General features: G+C 48.7%; 1 protein-coding gene across 1 annotated transcript; it reads left to right on the forward strand.

The window, feature by feature from the left end:
• Positions 1–13,559: 13,559 nt before the first annotated feature.
• LOC111158344 (transcription factor 23) lies at positions 13,560–16,836 on the forward strand. The gene is made up of 3 exons (XM_022520319.1): positions 13,560–13,787; positions 14,542–14,784; positions 16,657–16,836. The coding sequence occupies exons 1-3, from the start codon at positions 13,560–13,562 to the stop codon at positions 16,834–16,836; spliced, it is 651 nt and encodes a 216-aa protein (XP_022376027.1).
• The last annotated feature ends 258 nt before the right edge of the window (positions 16,837–17,094 follow it).

A 17,094-nucleotide genomic window follows, 5' to 3' on the forward strand; every position in this document is an offset into this window, starting at 1 on the left:
AAAAAAAAAAAAAAAAAAAAGAATGGCCATCCTGAAGGCCAAGAAGCCATTTTACTGAGCTTCCCTAACCAGCCCACAGGCGCACATAACTTGAGATAAGAGAAAGTAGCTAAAACCTAGGAAGCAACTTAATCATATACCACCAGGGCGGTTAGGTGATGGTGCCACAGGGACCAAATGTTAAAGAAAAGCAAATAGTTAACTTGCAGAGATCACAATCCTGCAAGACAGGAGTCTCCCTTGGTTTGCAAATGTCCTGGTGATTTACAGCAAAAAGGGCTATCTCTTCAATGGCCCAATTTCCAGAGACAAAGGGCTCAGTTCCTCAAGGCCTACTAAGGTCGCCCTCCCCACCATAAAACTGAGGGAGGCTGAGGCAGAAGGAAATGTAAATAAAGTTAAATTTCTTCTAAACCAAATCTCACTTAACCGCCAGGATGGCGCCAGGGTGACACCGGGGTGGCAAAAGGTTAAACCAAGTTAAACTGTCAGAGTGGGGCGCAAGATATGTCTGTAGCCATGAAGAAGTGCCTTGAAGATGCTATATAAACCCTTGGCTTTGAGTGCTCAGGGTCCTTGTTGAAACCCGCTGCACTGGGCGGATACTTGGACCCCAGCGAGCTGGAGATAAACCTCGCTGTGTGACTTGCATTATCGAGAGTGTTCTCTGTCTAACTGAGGGGTGGTCGACTCCGTACCCTAACACTAGGATCTCCAATCAGTTTCTAGTTGCTTGCTAGGAAAATTTTCAACTGGATTATTAAACAGAATGTATGTGAGCTCTTAGAAAGGAAACTGATGATCACAAGGGCCGGAGTTGGTCCAAGGAAAGTAAAGTGTAAAGTACTTGGTTCAAGTAAATTAAGGGCCATTTGGAAGTAGCATGTAAGCTATGTCACTGGGGAAAACAATTATATCTGGACTTTTACTTTTCAGGGTGAGGAGTGTACTCCTGACCATGCCAACTAAAACACAACAGCCTAAACTAAGTGCCAGGATGCCAATTTAAAAAGGTAGCTCACCCAAACGGGAAATAATTCACATATTCTTTCTGTATAGTCTAGGTATTCGGGAAGACAAAAGGTGATCAGAATCCCTATCATTGATTTACATTGAGAAACCAGAGTCGCAGGGACTGACTTACGCTTTCAATATCATCAGTATTCCCAAATCATGGAGCTAGACCTGCCTGGGAGTCAGGACGCTGTTTGATGCTTGGTCTCAGAAGAAGGGAAGTTGAGTAAATTAATGAATTAATTCCCTAATGGAACCAAGCTAAGAGAGTTAGCTTTTCTATCTTTTCTATACAGTGCAGGGGTGAGTATGACTGGATTTGCTTCTATGACCCTTCTTTTCTTACTCTTCCAAAATGGACCGACACATTCTTGCAAACCAGCTACTAAAGACACTTGCTAGATAGGAACTGAAATCTACATGCCTGTGCTCAGACTCACTGTGGTTGCCTTTGCAGTTCCACAATGCAGGGTGCTTATCCCCAAGTGCTTGTAGGGACCTAAATAGAGTCCTTAAGTACTTACCACATGTATTTTCCCACATCACTTTTATTTCCTATTTTGTAAATGAGTTTTATACTTTGGGAATTGTAATAATCCCTTTGTATATTTTTTTTTAAGTTTATTTAATCGGGGCACCTGGAGGGCTCAGTCAGTTGAGCGTCAGACTACTAATATTGGCTCTGGCTCTCATCTCAGGGTCGTGGGACCCAGTTCCACACTCGGCATGGAGTCTGTTGGAGATTCTCTCTCTCTCTCTCTCTCTCTCTCTCCCTCTCCTTCTACCTTTCCTCTGCTCTCTTTCTCTAATAAATAAATAAAATCTTAAAAAATAAAAAAATAAAAATTTATTTATTTACGTAATCTCTATACCCCACATGGGGCTCGAACTCACATCCCCAAGATTAAGAGCTGCATGCTCTTCTGACTGTGCCAGCCAGGTGCCCCTCCCTATGGATTTTAATTTCATCAGGTCTTTGACTAAATATGGTGTTGGAAAAATGTGAGCCAGCCATTTGAACCTCTAGTGCTTTTTTGTCTTTTATCTCTTATTGTTCTTTGAAGTATACAAATAATACACAAATAAATTCCACTGTACAAATCCAAACAGAGGCACTTGGGTGGCTGTAGGTTAAGTGTCTGCCTTCAGCTTGGGTCATGATCCTGGGGTCCTGGAATCAAGCTCCACCTCAGTCTCCCTGCTCAGCTGGGGTTGTCTTGTCCCTCTCACTCTGCCCCTGCTCCTCACTCATGCTCTCTCTTGCTCTCTCGTGTGTGCTCTCTCCCTCTCAAATAAATAAATAAAATCTTTATTTAAAAATCCAAACAAGGGGCACCTGGGTGGCTCAGTGGGTTGAAGCCTCTGCCTTCGGCTCGGGTCATGATCTCAGAGTCCTGGGATGGAGCCCAGCATCAGGCTCTCTGCTCAGCGGGAAGCCTGCCGCTCCCTCTCTGCCTGCCTCTCTGCCTACTTGTGATCTCTCTCTGTCAAATAAATAAATAAATAAATATTTTTAAAAAATACAGAAGTATACAGGTAAAATTAAAAAATTAGCCTTGACAGTCTTCCTATTTTTACTCTTTCCTATTTGTCCTATATTTTGCATATATCCAATATCTTGAGTTTATTGACTATCATTCAGTATTTCGGCTTAGGTATCTCTACATGATCTATGAGTTACTAAAAGGGGTGTGTAAAGATCGACTCTAATTGGTTCATCTGTTCCTGCATTTCTGTGTGTTGTCACTTGATATATTTTTGAGACTGTTACTAGATGCAAAAATACGCTTATGATGATTGTCTTCTTGTTCCATTGTTCCTCTTATCGTTTAGTAAAACCCAATGAACTGTAAGTTAAACCAATCCAGCCAAGCTTTCTTCTCAAGAAGTTGGAAAAATGAACACTGGGGGAGAAGCGAAGAAATGAGAAGGAAGAATATAAAAATGAGGTTTAAAAAAAAATGAAATCGACACTTAAAAAAATACTATAGAGTCACACTCATCAGGATGGCAACCACAAAACAGAGACTAGAAAATAACAAGGATGTGGAGAAACTGGAACCCCTGTGCACTGCTGGTGGGAACGTAAAATGGTAGAGCCACTATGGGAAACAGTACAGCAGTACCTCGAAAAATTAAAAATAGAGTTATCACGAGACGCAGCAATTCCACTTCTGGGTAGGTACCCAAAAGAACAGAAAGCAGGGTCTTGAAGAGATATTTGTATCCCCGTGTTCACAGCAGCGTTATTCACAGTAGCTAAAAGGTAGGAACAACCCAAAATGTCCATTGACCAATGAAGGGACAAACAAAATGTGTATATATCTAAAATGGAGTATTATTTAGCCTTAAAAAGGAAGGGAATTCTGACAAAGGCTGCAACATGTGGCTGCACTAAGTGAAATAAACCAGTCCCAAAGGACAAATACTGTAAGAGTCTACTCATGTGAGGTGCTTAGAATAGTCAAATTCATAGAGACAGAAAGTTCAATGGTGGTTGCCAGGTGTGGGGGTGGGGTAGGGAGAATGGGAAGTTATTGTTTAATGAGAAAAGATTTTCAATTTTGGGGCACCTCAATGGCTCAGTTAGTTAAGTATCTGCCTTTGGCTCAGGTCATGATCCCAGGGTCTTGGGATCGAGCCCCAAGTCAGGCTCCCTGCTCAGCGGGGAGTCTACTTCTCTCTCTGCCTCTCCCCCAACCCTTGCTCATGCTCTCTCTCTCTCTCTCACTTTCTCTAACATAAATAAATAAATAAATCTAAAAAAATTTTCAATTTTGCAGGATGACAAATGTTCTGTGAATGGATGACAGTCATGTATGCACAACAGTGTGAAGGTACTTAATGCCACTTAACTTGAAATGGTTAAAATGGTACGTATGTCACAATTTCTTACAAATAATTTTTTTTTAATATAAAGTATTGAAAAAAAGTCTGGTCCTTGAAAAGATAGATAAGCTAAGCATACTTCTGGGAACACTTATTAAGAACAAATAATTGGGGGGGGGTGCCTGGGTGGCTCAGTGGGTTAAAGCCTCTGCCTTCGGCTCAGGTCATGATCCCAAGGTCCTGGGATCGAGCCCCGCATTGGGCTCTCTGCTCAGCAGGGAGCCTGCTTCCTCCTCTCTCTCTCTCTCTGCCTGCTTCTCTGCCTACTTGTGATCTCTGTCTGTCAAATAAATAAATAAAATCTTTAAAAAAAAACAAATAATTGGGTGCAAATAAAATGCAGAACAAAGATAAAAAAGAGAAAGTATTTAAAGACATAATGGAGAATTAAAAATAAGAAAAGAGGGATCTCATAGCAGTAGTGAAACTTCTAGGGCGCTTCTGTAATACTCGAGGGACTAGGAGAGGTGTGAGTGACTCTTCTAGAAGGGTAGGAAAAAGGCTGCTCTCGCTCCCTCCCACTGGCCTCACTGCCTGGCAGAAGGATCTTGAGCTTGCCAAGCACTTCTTTTTCAAAGGGACTCTAATCGGTATCCAAGAGGTCGTTGTTCCAAGTGTAAATAATCGCTCCTGAGAGATGGGGCTCAAGTTCTGAGGGGAAGGTGATCCTCCTCTACAGCCACTTCCTCTCTATACCTTCCTGAGAGCCAATCCCACCCAAACGAGACTGTGCCTGGGCTTCTGCACAGCCTGCGATAGAGGGGGCTGATGGCACTGTGCTGAAACAAATCCCAGGAAGGGGAGAACCCGTCATCAGCACTAGAGGCCAAGGGAGAACCCATGAGGCCCAGCTTCTATGAGTTAGGCTAGTTCCCGGGACTGTGCCTGTGTTCAACCCGAGAACTAGAGGTCCCAGACCAACTTCAAAAACCAATACATGATAGAGAAGCTGGACCTTCACCCATGTGCTGCCCGCGTGCTCCATGAAGCCCACTCAGACGAGTGTGCCAGGACCCACCCTGCTGTATCCATGGCCTGGCCGCTGGAGATGAAGCATAGATCAGTGACAAAGTTCTAAGTCACAGAGCCGCCCACACACCTGCGTCTAGGTAGTACCGTGCCACAGAGATAGCCAGGCATGGCATGGACCTGAGCCATGGAGATGAGCTTCGCCATGCAGAACCCCACTGCCCTGAAGATCAGCTTGAAGATGACAGAGTGCTAGAAATGGCCTCTGCGCCTTCTGGCCTGGGAAGCGTCCCCTGACCTTGTACATCAGTCTCACTCTTTCCTGGTTCACCACTTGGGGCTTTGTGGACACTGTTTTTCACTGTGTAAGTTTTTCTTTGTAGACCACATCCTTGCTGTGGATGCAACACCGAGGTGATAGCCTGAGAGTCCCCGATTCATCTGACCATGACCTTGCAGTTCATCTGAGGACTGACCGTTCAGGCGGAGGAGCTCCCTGAGTGTGGCCCAGTCACCTAACTCTGAAAAGGCACTTGGTAAAAGAAGATCTCTTTCCACAGGGCTGTGAGTGTGGCTTTAATACTTTCTTCCTTCCTACTCTGTGTCCTGCCAAGGTTCAGAAAAGCTGGAGTCAGATCGCCCTCTTTCTCGATAGGTAAGTGCCTCTGGAAGGAAAGTGTTGATGCCCATTTATCATCTGGCAAGGGTTTCCTTGGATTCCCCTTGAAGTCCGACTTTGGCTTTGACCTGATTAAGTTTCAGATGGAAGCTTCTGGGAGAGGTCTGCCTTAGCAACAACCTAATGAACTCTGAGAAAGAATATTGAACTGAAAGCCTAGGAATACCCACCGTTCATTCCATGGGCCACCCTTCATCTCACAGATGGTCAGAATGCAAGAAACTCTGGACTGACCAATGAACTCCCTAGAGTTTTCTGTGGGTGACTCTTTGAACCTGGTCTGAGGATCTTGGGATGGGAGCCCCAGCTGACTTTTAGCTCATCACTGAAAGGTTGGCATCTAATACCATCAGGGTAGCTATATACACATATATGGGAGGACAAAAGACAGTCCTGTTATGTCTGAAAAACACATTTCTGCTCTACCCTTCAAAATGCCATTCTTCTGTCCTAAGGTCCTGATGGGCAGTTCTCTCAAGATTAGAATGATGTCTGCCCCCAAACGGGCTGTGTTTCCCATAAACATGTTTGCCCTTCTTCCCCTCCTTCTCCTCCTTCTCCTTCTCTTTCTTCTCCTTCTTCTTCTTTTGAGAGAGAGAGAGAGAGCACGTGAGCAGGGGCGGGGATTGGGCAGAGAGAGAGAGAGAAGGAGAATCTTAACTGGTTCCATGCTCAGCAGGAAGCCCAGCTTGGTATTTGATCTCATGACTCTGAAATCATGACCTGAGCCAAAATCAAGAGTTGGACACTAGGGACGCCTGGGTGGCTCAGTGGGTTAAAGCCTCTGCCTTCGGCTTAGGTCATGATCCCGGGGTCCTGGGATCCAGCCGGCATGGGGCTTTCTGCTCAGAGGGGAGCCAGCTTCCCCCTCTCTCTCTGCCTGCCTCTCTGCCTACTTGTGATCTCTGTCTGTCAAATAAATAAATAAAATCTTAAAAAAAAAAAAAAAAGAGTCAGAACTTAACTGACTGAGCCACTCAGGTGCCCCCAAATCAGTCTTCATCTTGCCAGTCCAGCCACAGAACTGCTGACCTGTTAGAGTTACTGGAACTTTGGGCTTTTACCAGAGATCCAAGGCCATACCCCTTCTGTGGGCCAAGTGTTGCTCCTGGGCAAACCGCCTGGCCATTCTCAGAGTTCTACACTGTTTTTCTCAAGGCTGAGAAATGCCTAGGTTTTTGAAAGAAAATTTCTGCTAGATGGGACTTTTGCTTTTTCTCATTTCTTTGGAGACATAGTACTTTTTTAAAAAAAGATTTTATTTTGGGACGCCTGGGTGGCTCAGTTGGTTAAGCAGCTGCCTTCGGCTCGGGTCGTGATCCCAGTGTCCTGGGATCGAGTCCCGCATCGGGCTCCTTGCTCGGCGGGGAGCCTGCTTCTCCCTCTGCCTCTGCCTGCCATTCTGTCTGCCTGTGCTTGCTCTCTCTCCCTCTCTCTCTCTCTGACAAATAAATAAATAAAATCTTCCTGGGTGGCTCAGTGGGTTGGGCCGCTGCCTTCGGCTCGGGTCGTGATCTCAGGGTCCTGGGATCGAGCCCCGCATCGGGCTCTCTGCTCGGCGGGGAGCCTGCTTCCTCCTCTCTCTCTGCCTGCCTCTCTGCCTGCTTGTGATCTCTCTGTCAAATAAGTAAATAAAAAATCTTTAAAAAAAAAAAAGATTTTATTTATTTGACAGACAGAGATCACAGCTGGGTAGAGAGGCAGGCAGAGAGAGAGGAAGAAGCAGGCTCCCCGCTGAGCAGAGAGACCGACATGGGGCTCAATCCCAGAACCCGGGGATCATGACCTGAGCCGAAGGCAGAGGCCTTAACTCACTGAGCCACCCAGTTGCTCCTGGAAACATATTTCTAAGAGCATTTTGTACTCTAAAGTATTGGAATTCCTGAATGAAATTGCTTAATTCGTGGAAAATATAAAATACTAAGTATTGATAAGAAGAAACAAGGCATTCCAATACATCAATAAGAAGCCAAAGGAATTGAGGTGAAAGTTAACATTTCTTCCCCTCTTCACCAAAGGAAAACTAGACCTCGTGGCTTTATAATTAAGTCTCAGGAGACTTCAAAGAAGAGTTGATTTCTATCTTATGTAAAAAGTTCTTTCAGAAAGTAGAAGAGTGAGAGCTCCCCAGGTCATTTTATGAGGTTAGTGTAACTTGATCCCAAAACCAAATAATGACAGTTAGAGGGAAGAAAATTAGAGGGCACCTGGGTGGCTCAGTGGATTAAGCCCCGCCTTTGGCTCAGGTCATGATTTCAGGGTCCTCTCTGCTCAGCAGGCAGCCTGCTTCCCCTCTCTCTCTGCCTGCCCCTCTGCCTACTTGTGATTTCTTTCTCTGTATCAAATAAATAAACAAAAATTTTTAAAAAGAAAAGAAAATTAGAATCTCATTTCACTTTTGAGACGGTTATAAAATCCTAAACAACATATTAACTATATGAATCAGAGAGTTTATTTTAAATGTTAATCACAAGCAATGAGACTTATCATCAGAAAATACAACAAAATAATTTAACATACTAATACACTGAGGGAGAAAAATCATGATTGTATTTCAGTTGATGCAGAAAAAGCATTTGATAAAGTTCTACACCCACTTACAATTTGAAAAAACACCAAAACCTCTTAGCAAACAAGGACTAGATGGATACATCCTTAACTTGATAAAGGCTATATATCAAAAACCTACAACAAATATTATGCCTAATGGTGAAATTCTAGATACATTCTACATAGGGTTAGAGGGAAAAAGGTGCCTGTTTTCACTACTTCTGATTAACAGAGTTACAAAAACACAAGTCAACACCCTAAGGAAAGAAAAAGAAACAAATATAAAAATTGAAAAGGAAGAAATAAAATTGTGATTTCTTTTATCTACTTAGAAAAATCAATGGCAGCAACAGTTTTAAGACTAATAAGAAAGTTCGGGGCGCCTGGGTGGCTCAGTGGGTTAAAGCCTCTGTCTTCAGATCGGGTCATGATCCCAGGGTCCTGGGATGGAGCCCGCATCTGGCTCTCTGCTCAGTGGGGAGCCTGCTTCCATTCCTCTCTCTCTGCCTGCTTCTCTGCTTACTTGTGATCCCTGTCTGTCAAATAAATAAATAAAACCTTAAAAAAAAAAAAAAAGAAAGAAAGAAGTTCAGCAAGGTTACTGGATTCAAGACAAATTAAAAATTTGCTAGCATTTCTGTATAACAGCCGTCATCAACTAGAACACAGAATGAGTAAGAGCATTATAAAAACTATGAATTATTTAGTTCAACAAAACTGTGAACCGTTTCACAGATGCAAGAATACACAGACATTCGTGGGATAAACTATACAATTAATAAAGGATATAAAAGATGTTTAAAATAAAATGAGAGACATTTTATGTTCCTGAAATGTTTGACTCAAAACTATAAAGATGACAACTCTCCCCAAATGAATCCATGCATTCAATAAAACCCCAATCAAAATTCCAGTTGAATTTTTTAAGAACCTAGCGAATTTTCTCTAAAATCTAAATGGAAAAGTAAGTGTCCAGAAATAACTAAACCTTGAAAAATAGGAGTAAAGAGGGGGAGTTTTATCTTACCAAATAATAAGACATGTTACAAAGTCATAGCCATAAAAGCAGTGTGCTACTCACTCAAACACAGACAAGAAGGTCATGGGCTGCCTGGGTGGCTTAGTCGTTAAGCATCTGCCTTTGGCTCAGATCCTCATCCCAGGGTCTTGGGGTCAAGCCCTGCATTGGGCTCCCTGCTCAGTGGGAAGCCTGCTTCTTCCCACTCCCCCTGCTTGTGTTGCCTTTTTCGTAGTCTCTCTCTCTGTGTCAAATAAAACCTAAAAAAAAAAAAAAAAAAAAAAAAAGTAAGAAAGAAAAGAAAAGATCAGCAGGACAGAATAGAGAACTCAGACACTGATCTATGTGTAAAGATGGGAACTTATTATATGATAACGTGGGAGCTGCAACTGAGCAGGGAGAGAGAATGGACTGTTCAGCAGATGAAGATGGGAAAACAGTCTCCCTATATGGAGAAAAATGAAATGCATTCTCCCACCAAGCACCACACACAAAGGATGCCTGAGCTTGTCAGTTATCAGATAAAGGCAAATTCGAACAGCTCTTTATAGCTATCCTACCATAAAACCGTAAAACTGAATACCCGGTGATGTCGGGCATGTGGGGCTTCAGCGCCCCACGCAGGGCTCTTGGACGGATGGCACTCTGGCAATACTCAGTCGATTAACTCAGGGGGAATCCTGGTGTCAATGAGAGTACAGGGCCCTCCTCCCAAAGATACTGACTGGCAGGGTCCAAGTGCCACTTGCGGAGCTGCGGGAGGCCCAGGGATTGGCAGAGCTGCGGGCACAGGAGTCCCTGCCGGGCTTCCAGTGGCCCCAGGATCCTTCAGGACTTGCTGGCCCAGGCCGAGAGCGGGGAGGGTGATGACCCCACAAGGAAGAGGCATCGTTGCATCCTCTGCAGCTGCTGCCACAGCCAAGACTGCAGGGGGCCCCAACCGAATATCCCCCTGGCCACGGGAGTCCTCCCCTACCTATGGGCCAAGGGACACCCCCTCCAGGCATGGTGGGCTTGCCCCCTGTCCCAGTGCCTCCCATGGGTCTCCCATTGGGGATCCCCTTAGAGGAGCAACTCCAATGGGATTGCCCCCTCCAGAGATGCAGGCACCTCCCCTCATCCCTGAAGTGAAGCCCCCCACCACCACCGGGGAATGTGCCCACCAAGGCCCTAGACCCATGTGGGCCCTTATCAGCTCCCTGCCTGTTTCCTGAAAGGATGTACAGAGTCCTTCTACTTTCTTGTGGCCTGTGAAACTACTTTATCATAAACTCTTCAGAATATTATGAAACAAACAAAAAAACCCCACAGGATCAAACAGAAGCAGTAACAGTGAAGCTTATCACGTCATACCTACCACGTCGCTGACACTGTACTATATACGCATAATGTAAAACACGTTATCCTTTTAATGAATTTAACATTTATTCATACAACAAAGCACAGGGTTGAATAACACATGTTGCATGAGTTCTCTACTGCTGCTTACCCAATTACCCCGAAACTTAAACAACAGTAAACATTCATTACCTCCCATGGCTTCTGTGGGTCTGAAACTCCATGGGTAAGAGCAGCTTAGCTAGGTGACTCTGGCTCAAGGACACTCATGGGTCCCACTCAAAGTGTTGACCCGGGTGGCACTCATCTGAAGGCTGAACGGGGCGGGGCAGGGAGTGGGGTCCTTTCGGAGCTGGTGCACTCACACGGCCGCAGGTTCCCCTCCTCACCACCTGGGCCTCTCCTCAGGGCGACAGGAGTACCTTCACCACACAGCAGCTGGCTTCCCCTAGAGCCGGGGGACTGAGTGATCCCAGGAGGAAGCTACAGTGTCTTGAAAACCTGGTTCCAGAAGCTTCATGCTGACACTGCTACCACGTTTTATTTGTTTTGAATTTTCAAAGATTTTATTTATTTGAGAGGGAGAGAGCGGGAGAGCATGAGTGGCGGGAGGGGCAGAGGGAGAAGAAGCAGGCTCCCCGCTGAGCGCAGAGCCCAACCAGAGACCCCGGGATCAGGACCTGAGCGGAAGGCAGACATTTAACCGACCAAGCCACCCAGGCGCCCCTGCCATGTTTTGTTTGCGAGGAGCAGGTTGCTAAGTCTGGCCCACGGTCACGGGGAGGGGCGATTAGGCTCCACCTTTTGAAAAGAGAAGTATCAAAGAATTTGTGCACATATTTTAAAACCACCACAGAGGGGCGCCTGGGTGGCTCAGTGGGTTAAAGCCTGTGCCTTCTGCTCAGGTCATGGTCCCAGTGTCCTGAGATCAAGCCCGGAATGAGGCTCCCAGCTGGAAAAAAACTAAGTCTCTGTATTTATAAGAAGCATGTATATAGGGGCACCTGGGTGGCTCAGTGGGTTAAGCCTCTGCATTCAGCTCAGGTCATGATCTCAGGGTCCTGGAGGGAGCCTGCTTCCCTTCTTCTCTCTCTGCCTGCCTCTCTGCCTACTTGTGATCTCTCTCTAATAAATAAATAAAATCTTAAAAAAAAAGATAAAACCACCACACAGACTAGCAAAAGAATACATTAAATACTTTGAAATGGTGACAGGAAAGAAGAATGGGAACGGGATGAAAGGGGATAGATGGAAGGGAGGGAGGCCAACAGGAGGCCCTGGGGTGCGGAAGGCTGTGGTGTGCCACAGATCCAGAGTATGTTTAATCCTCTGCATCTAGAGCAAAACCAAACCAAACAAACAAACAAAAATGTGGTGTGCATCTTTTCGGCCTAGTTTCTATACATTCATATAAACACATAACCCTTCATGCTTACAGCTTCTGGTTTTTGGTGTTTTTGATCCCGGCTGGGATTTTATCATGCAACTGATCTACAGCTAGGTTTTTCACCCTTAACCATGATTTCTTGGAGAGTTATGTTCATGTCACTCTACAGAGGTCTGTCTTGTTTTTATTACTGTGCATCGTTCCATAGTATGGAAACACCAAAATGTACATGATCACTTCCTTACTGACAAATATTCAGGGGGATTTTCCTTGTCTTCCTGTTTCCTTTCCCTCTGGTTGGCTGTGGTTCTCTCTCTGTGTGCATCTGCCTTTACTCCTTTGTTCTTTCTCTCCTTTTTCTTTGCATATTTTGTCCCCCCTGGAGTTCAAGATGGGCAGACAAGGGACATCTCAGACGGACTGTGCTGCAAGCAGAGATTGGGACTCAGGACAGGCAGGGACTACTGTGGCAGATTTGCTATCCCTTCAGCCTGACTCCTCCCAATGCGCTATATAGGGCAGATGGTGTGACTCTACTTACCTTCGAAGACCTCGCATCTAGCTTAGGGACAGACATGTGAGTGGACCCACCCAAGACAGAACAGTGTAGGCTGAGGACCAACCTTCCGAGGCTAACTGACCGCCTGGGCTCTCATCCCATCCCCATCACTTACCAGCTGCGTCACCTCCCGATCCCTGTTTTCCCATCTGAAACATGAAGATACAAGAGTTTCTTTTCTTATAAGGTTGTTCTGAGAGGGAGGAGGGGGGTAGGGAGAAGGTGGCTGGGTTATGGACATTGGGGAGGGTATGTGTTATGGTGAGTGTTGTGAAGTGCGTAAACCTGGCGATTCAAAGACCTGTACCTCTGGGGCTAATAATACGTTATATGTTCATAAAAACAATTAAAAAAATATTTTTAAGCTGTTCGGAGAAATAAGTAAGAGAATACGTACAAGTGCTTCTCACCATGCCTGGCACATAGTGATGTAGGAGCACTGGACTGTGAGGGAACTCGCCAGGGTGTGGTCGTGCATAAATTAGGGTGCCCGTCCAACAGAGAGACATGGGCTCTAGGCTCTGTGAGGAGGAAGTCCTCACAAACGAAGGGCATAACCCAACAGATGAAGGCAGCCTTTCCACCCAGAGGAAGATATTCCAGGGGATGGAGAAGCACTAGGTTGGAGATAGGAGGCCTGCTGGGGGGAATGGGGAATAGTGCCCTGTGGCTGGAAGGTCGAGTTCATTGGCAAGGGAAGGAAAGGTCCTTTCAGGGATGTACACAGGTGGGCTTCTGGCAGGGGAGGGGGCTCAGGGCCCTTCTGGGGGACTTGAGCCTCAAAGCTAGAGTGGCATGAGCATCCCAAGACTGCTGTCAGAGGCAGGCAAGGCTCCGGGAGGGGAGCTCCCTTCCCATTGCCCTCATGCCTGCTCCAGCAGGGGCCTCCCTCCCCATCCCCGGGCTCGGCCACTCCCGGCATCAGTACCCCCACCCCTGAGCCGGCTGGGAGGCGGGCAGGAGGCTGCTGCGGGGGCTGTGCTGGGTGGGCGGTTTTCCCAGAACAAGGAGCCAAGCAGGCCTGACTGGGCGCCAGCTCCCTCAGATAGACACTCCAGGCCGGGCGGCCAGCCTGCCCCGCAAGCCTGAGCCCGCGGGCTCCCACAGGCACCGCGTTCCCGTCTAGAGGCCGCAGCTGTCCCCCCAGGCGTGTGGCATGTCCCAGAGGGAGGCCAGAAGGGCACCCGCCGCGCCGGGAGTGGGGCAGAAGCCGGCTAAAGCCAGGTTGTGGCTGGCAGCTGGCTCGGGCAGGAAGAGGAGCCGCCTGAGCAGGACGAGGCAGGACCCGTGGGACGAGCCCGGCTGGAGCGACCGAAGGTGGAGCAGAGCTGCCCCCAGCCCATGCCCACGAGGGGTCAGGGCCCGGAGCCTGGCTCGTGGCCGGGTAAGGAAACGCTGGACCTGTGGGGAGCACGGGGGGAGGCCGGGGTGGAGGGGTTGAGGTGTCACCTCTGACCACAAAGCCTCACTGGGCGTTACCACCCCTGCCCAAGAGGGGGACACCAGCGTTTCGACTCCAAGGCTCCACGCTGGTCTCAACCAGAGCGCAGCTCAGAGAGCTGGCCCCTCTCACGGCTCTGGGGGAAACTGAGGCCTAGAGGAGTGGGGTGAATTCCCCACAGCTCCAGAAAAGGAGCGAGTGTTGGGGCCAGAATGGCAGCTGTGGGTCGCTGTGGCCCCCGGCTGGGGGTCCTTTCTTCCTCACTGCAGCTTCGTCTTGATCTCAGGACCTGGCTGGGCAAGGGTCAGCCCTACAGGGCGGGGGTGACTCTGTGCTTCCTGCAGTGCCCGGGGAACCTTATAAGCAGGATTCCAATGAGGGTGTGGGTGGAGCAGGGATAGAGTAGTATCAGAAAGAGGAAAGGACTAAATAAAATCCTAAAAAAAAAAAAAAAAAAAGGAGGAAAGGACGCTAGGCTTCTGAGCCTAGCCTTGCCACCCTGCTGCTCTCTGACCCGAGGTGACACCTTCTTTCCATTTCCTCAGCCGTAAGGTGGGGGAAGACTGAGAGCAGACAAAGAGGGCATGAGGCCCTCAGCTCTACTGTTCTGGAAGGAGACGTCACACTAGAATGCTCTTAAAACAGGGGCAGGTGGGGGGGTCCACTCAGACCCACTCATCTGGGGTCCTCTGTGCAGAGTGAGGCCAGTCCCAAGAATGCTGCACGGGAGCGGAGCCGGGTGAGGACACTGCGCCAGGCCTTCCTGGCCCTGCAGGCTGCTCTGCCCGCTGTGCCACCCAACACCAAGCTCTCCAAGCTGGATGTGCTGGTGCTGGCCACCAGCTACATAGCCCACCTCACCCGCATGCTGGGCCACGAGTTGCCTGGCCCCGCCTGGCCACCCTTCCTGCGTGGACTCCGCTATCTACACCCTCTCAAGGTAGGCCACGAGCCCCGGGCCTTCAGGATTGGGATTTGGAATGGACTGGACTTAGGACCCCTGCCCCAAGCAGAGCTGACATGGGGACTGGGGACCAGCTGCTTCCTGCTCTCTCAGAGGGAGAGGAGCCAAGTCTGGCTCTTGGGAATTGCCTGACCCTGGGTGCAGTGGGGGTGGTGATTGGAAATGACTTCATGAAAATGCAGTTCCTCCAAGAGGAGGGAACTTCACAGAGGCCCCAAGACTCTGGGGTGCCTCATGGCAGAGGAGAAAAAGGACCAGTTTCCACGGCTAGGGCGTGGGAAAGGAAACCGCCCAGGGAGAGTCCCAGATTCCAGGGTACATCACCCCATCATCGTATAATGCCTCGGTGTCCTCTGGACTTCTGCCACAGGAGAGATGTCCCTCTGGGAGAACAAGGTCTTAGAAAGCCTCACTGGAGAAGCCATCAAGCTGGGGTGGGGGAGGGACCGGCAGTGGCGGGGGGGTGGGCGGTGGTGGTGGTGTTGAGTGTGTGTTGGGCCGTGCTTCCTGCGTGTGCCACCTCCTAGACCAGCACCTACTTTTCCTGAGCCTCAGCTTTGTCATATGTGAAGGGGAAGATAACATGAGCCTTACTTCCCCTCAAGGGTATGAACCGGGATCAGAAATGAAAAGTGTAATTAACAATATTCACCATTGCAGTAACAGCGATAATATTTGGGTGCTAAAGTTATGCGGGGAGCTGGGCTTAGCACTCCAGTCCTTTCCATCTTCTCGTCCACACGGGAACCCAATGAGGATTACTTTACAGATGAGGAAATCGAATCTCGGGGAGATTAAGTGGCTCAGAGCAGTTTGAACCGGAGGGTGTCTGACCTCATAGCCCAGGCTCGAGGCCACCAAGCAGGCCAAAGGTGCTGTAAGCTGCTGGTTGCAGAGCTTCCTGTTATAAAGGACAGGTCCTCTCTGCCCTCTGAGGCTAGACAGCACTGGAATGGGGTCAGCCTTGTTTCTATGAAGGAGCCCTTCGCCATCTCTCTCCCCTAAACATCACAGTTCTGAAATGTCTTGAAACTTGAGATTTCTCTTCTTTCATGCAAATATAGCTAAACTGCAAGAATGTGAGACTAAATGGGGGCAACTCTGAAATGCTGACAGCGGCAGAGTCGGCAGAGTCGTTTCCTTAGCTGTGAAGTGAGGACCCAAGTCAGGCCCTTGCATGTAGGCGATGATGGGCAAGTACGGGACAAGTGAAGAGATGAGAGCCGGGTCTGTCTAGAACTCGGGCAGTGTGCTGAGACAGGTCAGTCAGCGGGGAGCAGTGCACCTTAGGCACCCCCACCCCACAAAGGGGCTGCCAAGAGGAGGGCAGCCCTCAGAGCGGTCAACTGGTGTTTCTGGGGCTGTCCACGCTCCTGCTGGAAGGATGTGCAAGGAGTTCCCCAGCTTAGACGGACAGGGCAGCGCTGAGACGTGGGGTGGCAGGAGTGGGGGTACTTGAGTTGGGGGCTGGGCTAGAGAAGAGCTCAGGACTGTTCAGTATCAAGAGGGGCCCTTCCTTGCTCCAGCCCTGCTGCCCTCCCTGCCGTCCAGCCCCTGGCCGCTGCCAGCTCTGCCATCCATTTCCCTCCCCACTGTTGGGGGTGGGGGGGGCTCCTTTCAGGGTCCTTGCTCTCCTCACACAGCTTCTCATGAGCCTCTGGGCCAGGCTCAGGTGGTCAGGAGAAGGCACGGGGCCGTAAGTGGTGGTGAACCCTAGACCACCATCATCAGAGCAGTCATGGTGGGGGAGGGCCTCAGCGAGGGGGCCTAGGGAAGGCCAAGTCTGGGGTGCCAAGGACGACAGGGGCTGCAATATTATTACTCAGTTCCCATCCCCATGTCTTGCAGAAGTGGCCCATGCGATCTCGTCTCTATGCTGGCGGCCTGGGGAGCTCTGGCCTTGACTCTGCCACAGCCACCACCTGCAGCCGAAGAACAAAGGAAACAGAGGCCAGGCCCCAAGTTTCTGAAGAGGCAGACGCTCTCTTTCCCACGAGGCCATGCTCACCAGCTCTCGGTGACAAATGAGCATCACACTTGCCTTTTTCTCCCAGGCTGCCACTCGAGCTTAGGGACCTGGATTCTCTACCGGCCCTGCCTGTCTTCCCTCTGACTCTCAGCCCTCGTACTGGACAGACTCAGGTTCGGCTCCCAGGTTCCAGCACACAGACCAGGCGAAGCAATGGGCCCTTCAGCATTGGGAGGGTACTCGGGAGCCACAGGGGAGGTGGATGCTGTGACAGCTGCAGGGAAGTAGGAGAGGAAGGGGTTTGGCTGGGTGGGAAG

Source organism: Enhydra lutris, unplaced genomic scaffold (genome assembly GCF_002288905.1).
Source record: "Enhydra lutris kenyoni isolate GAN:26980312 unplaced genomic scaffold, ASM228890v2 scaffoldscaffold59, whole genome shotgun sequence".
In the NCBI taxonomy this organism is placed as follows: domain Eukaryota; kingdom Metazoa; phylum Chordata; class Mammalia; order Carnivora; family Mustelidae; genus Enhydra; species Enhydra lutris.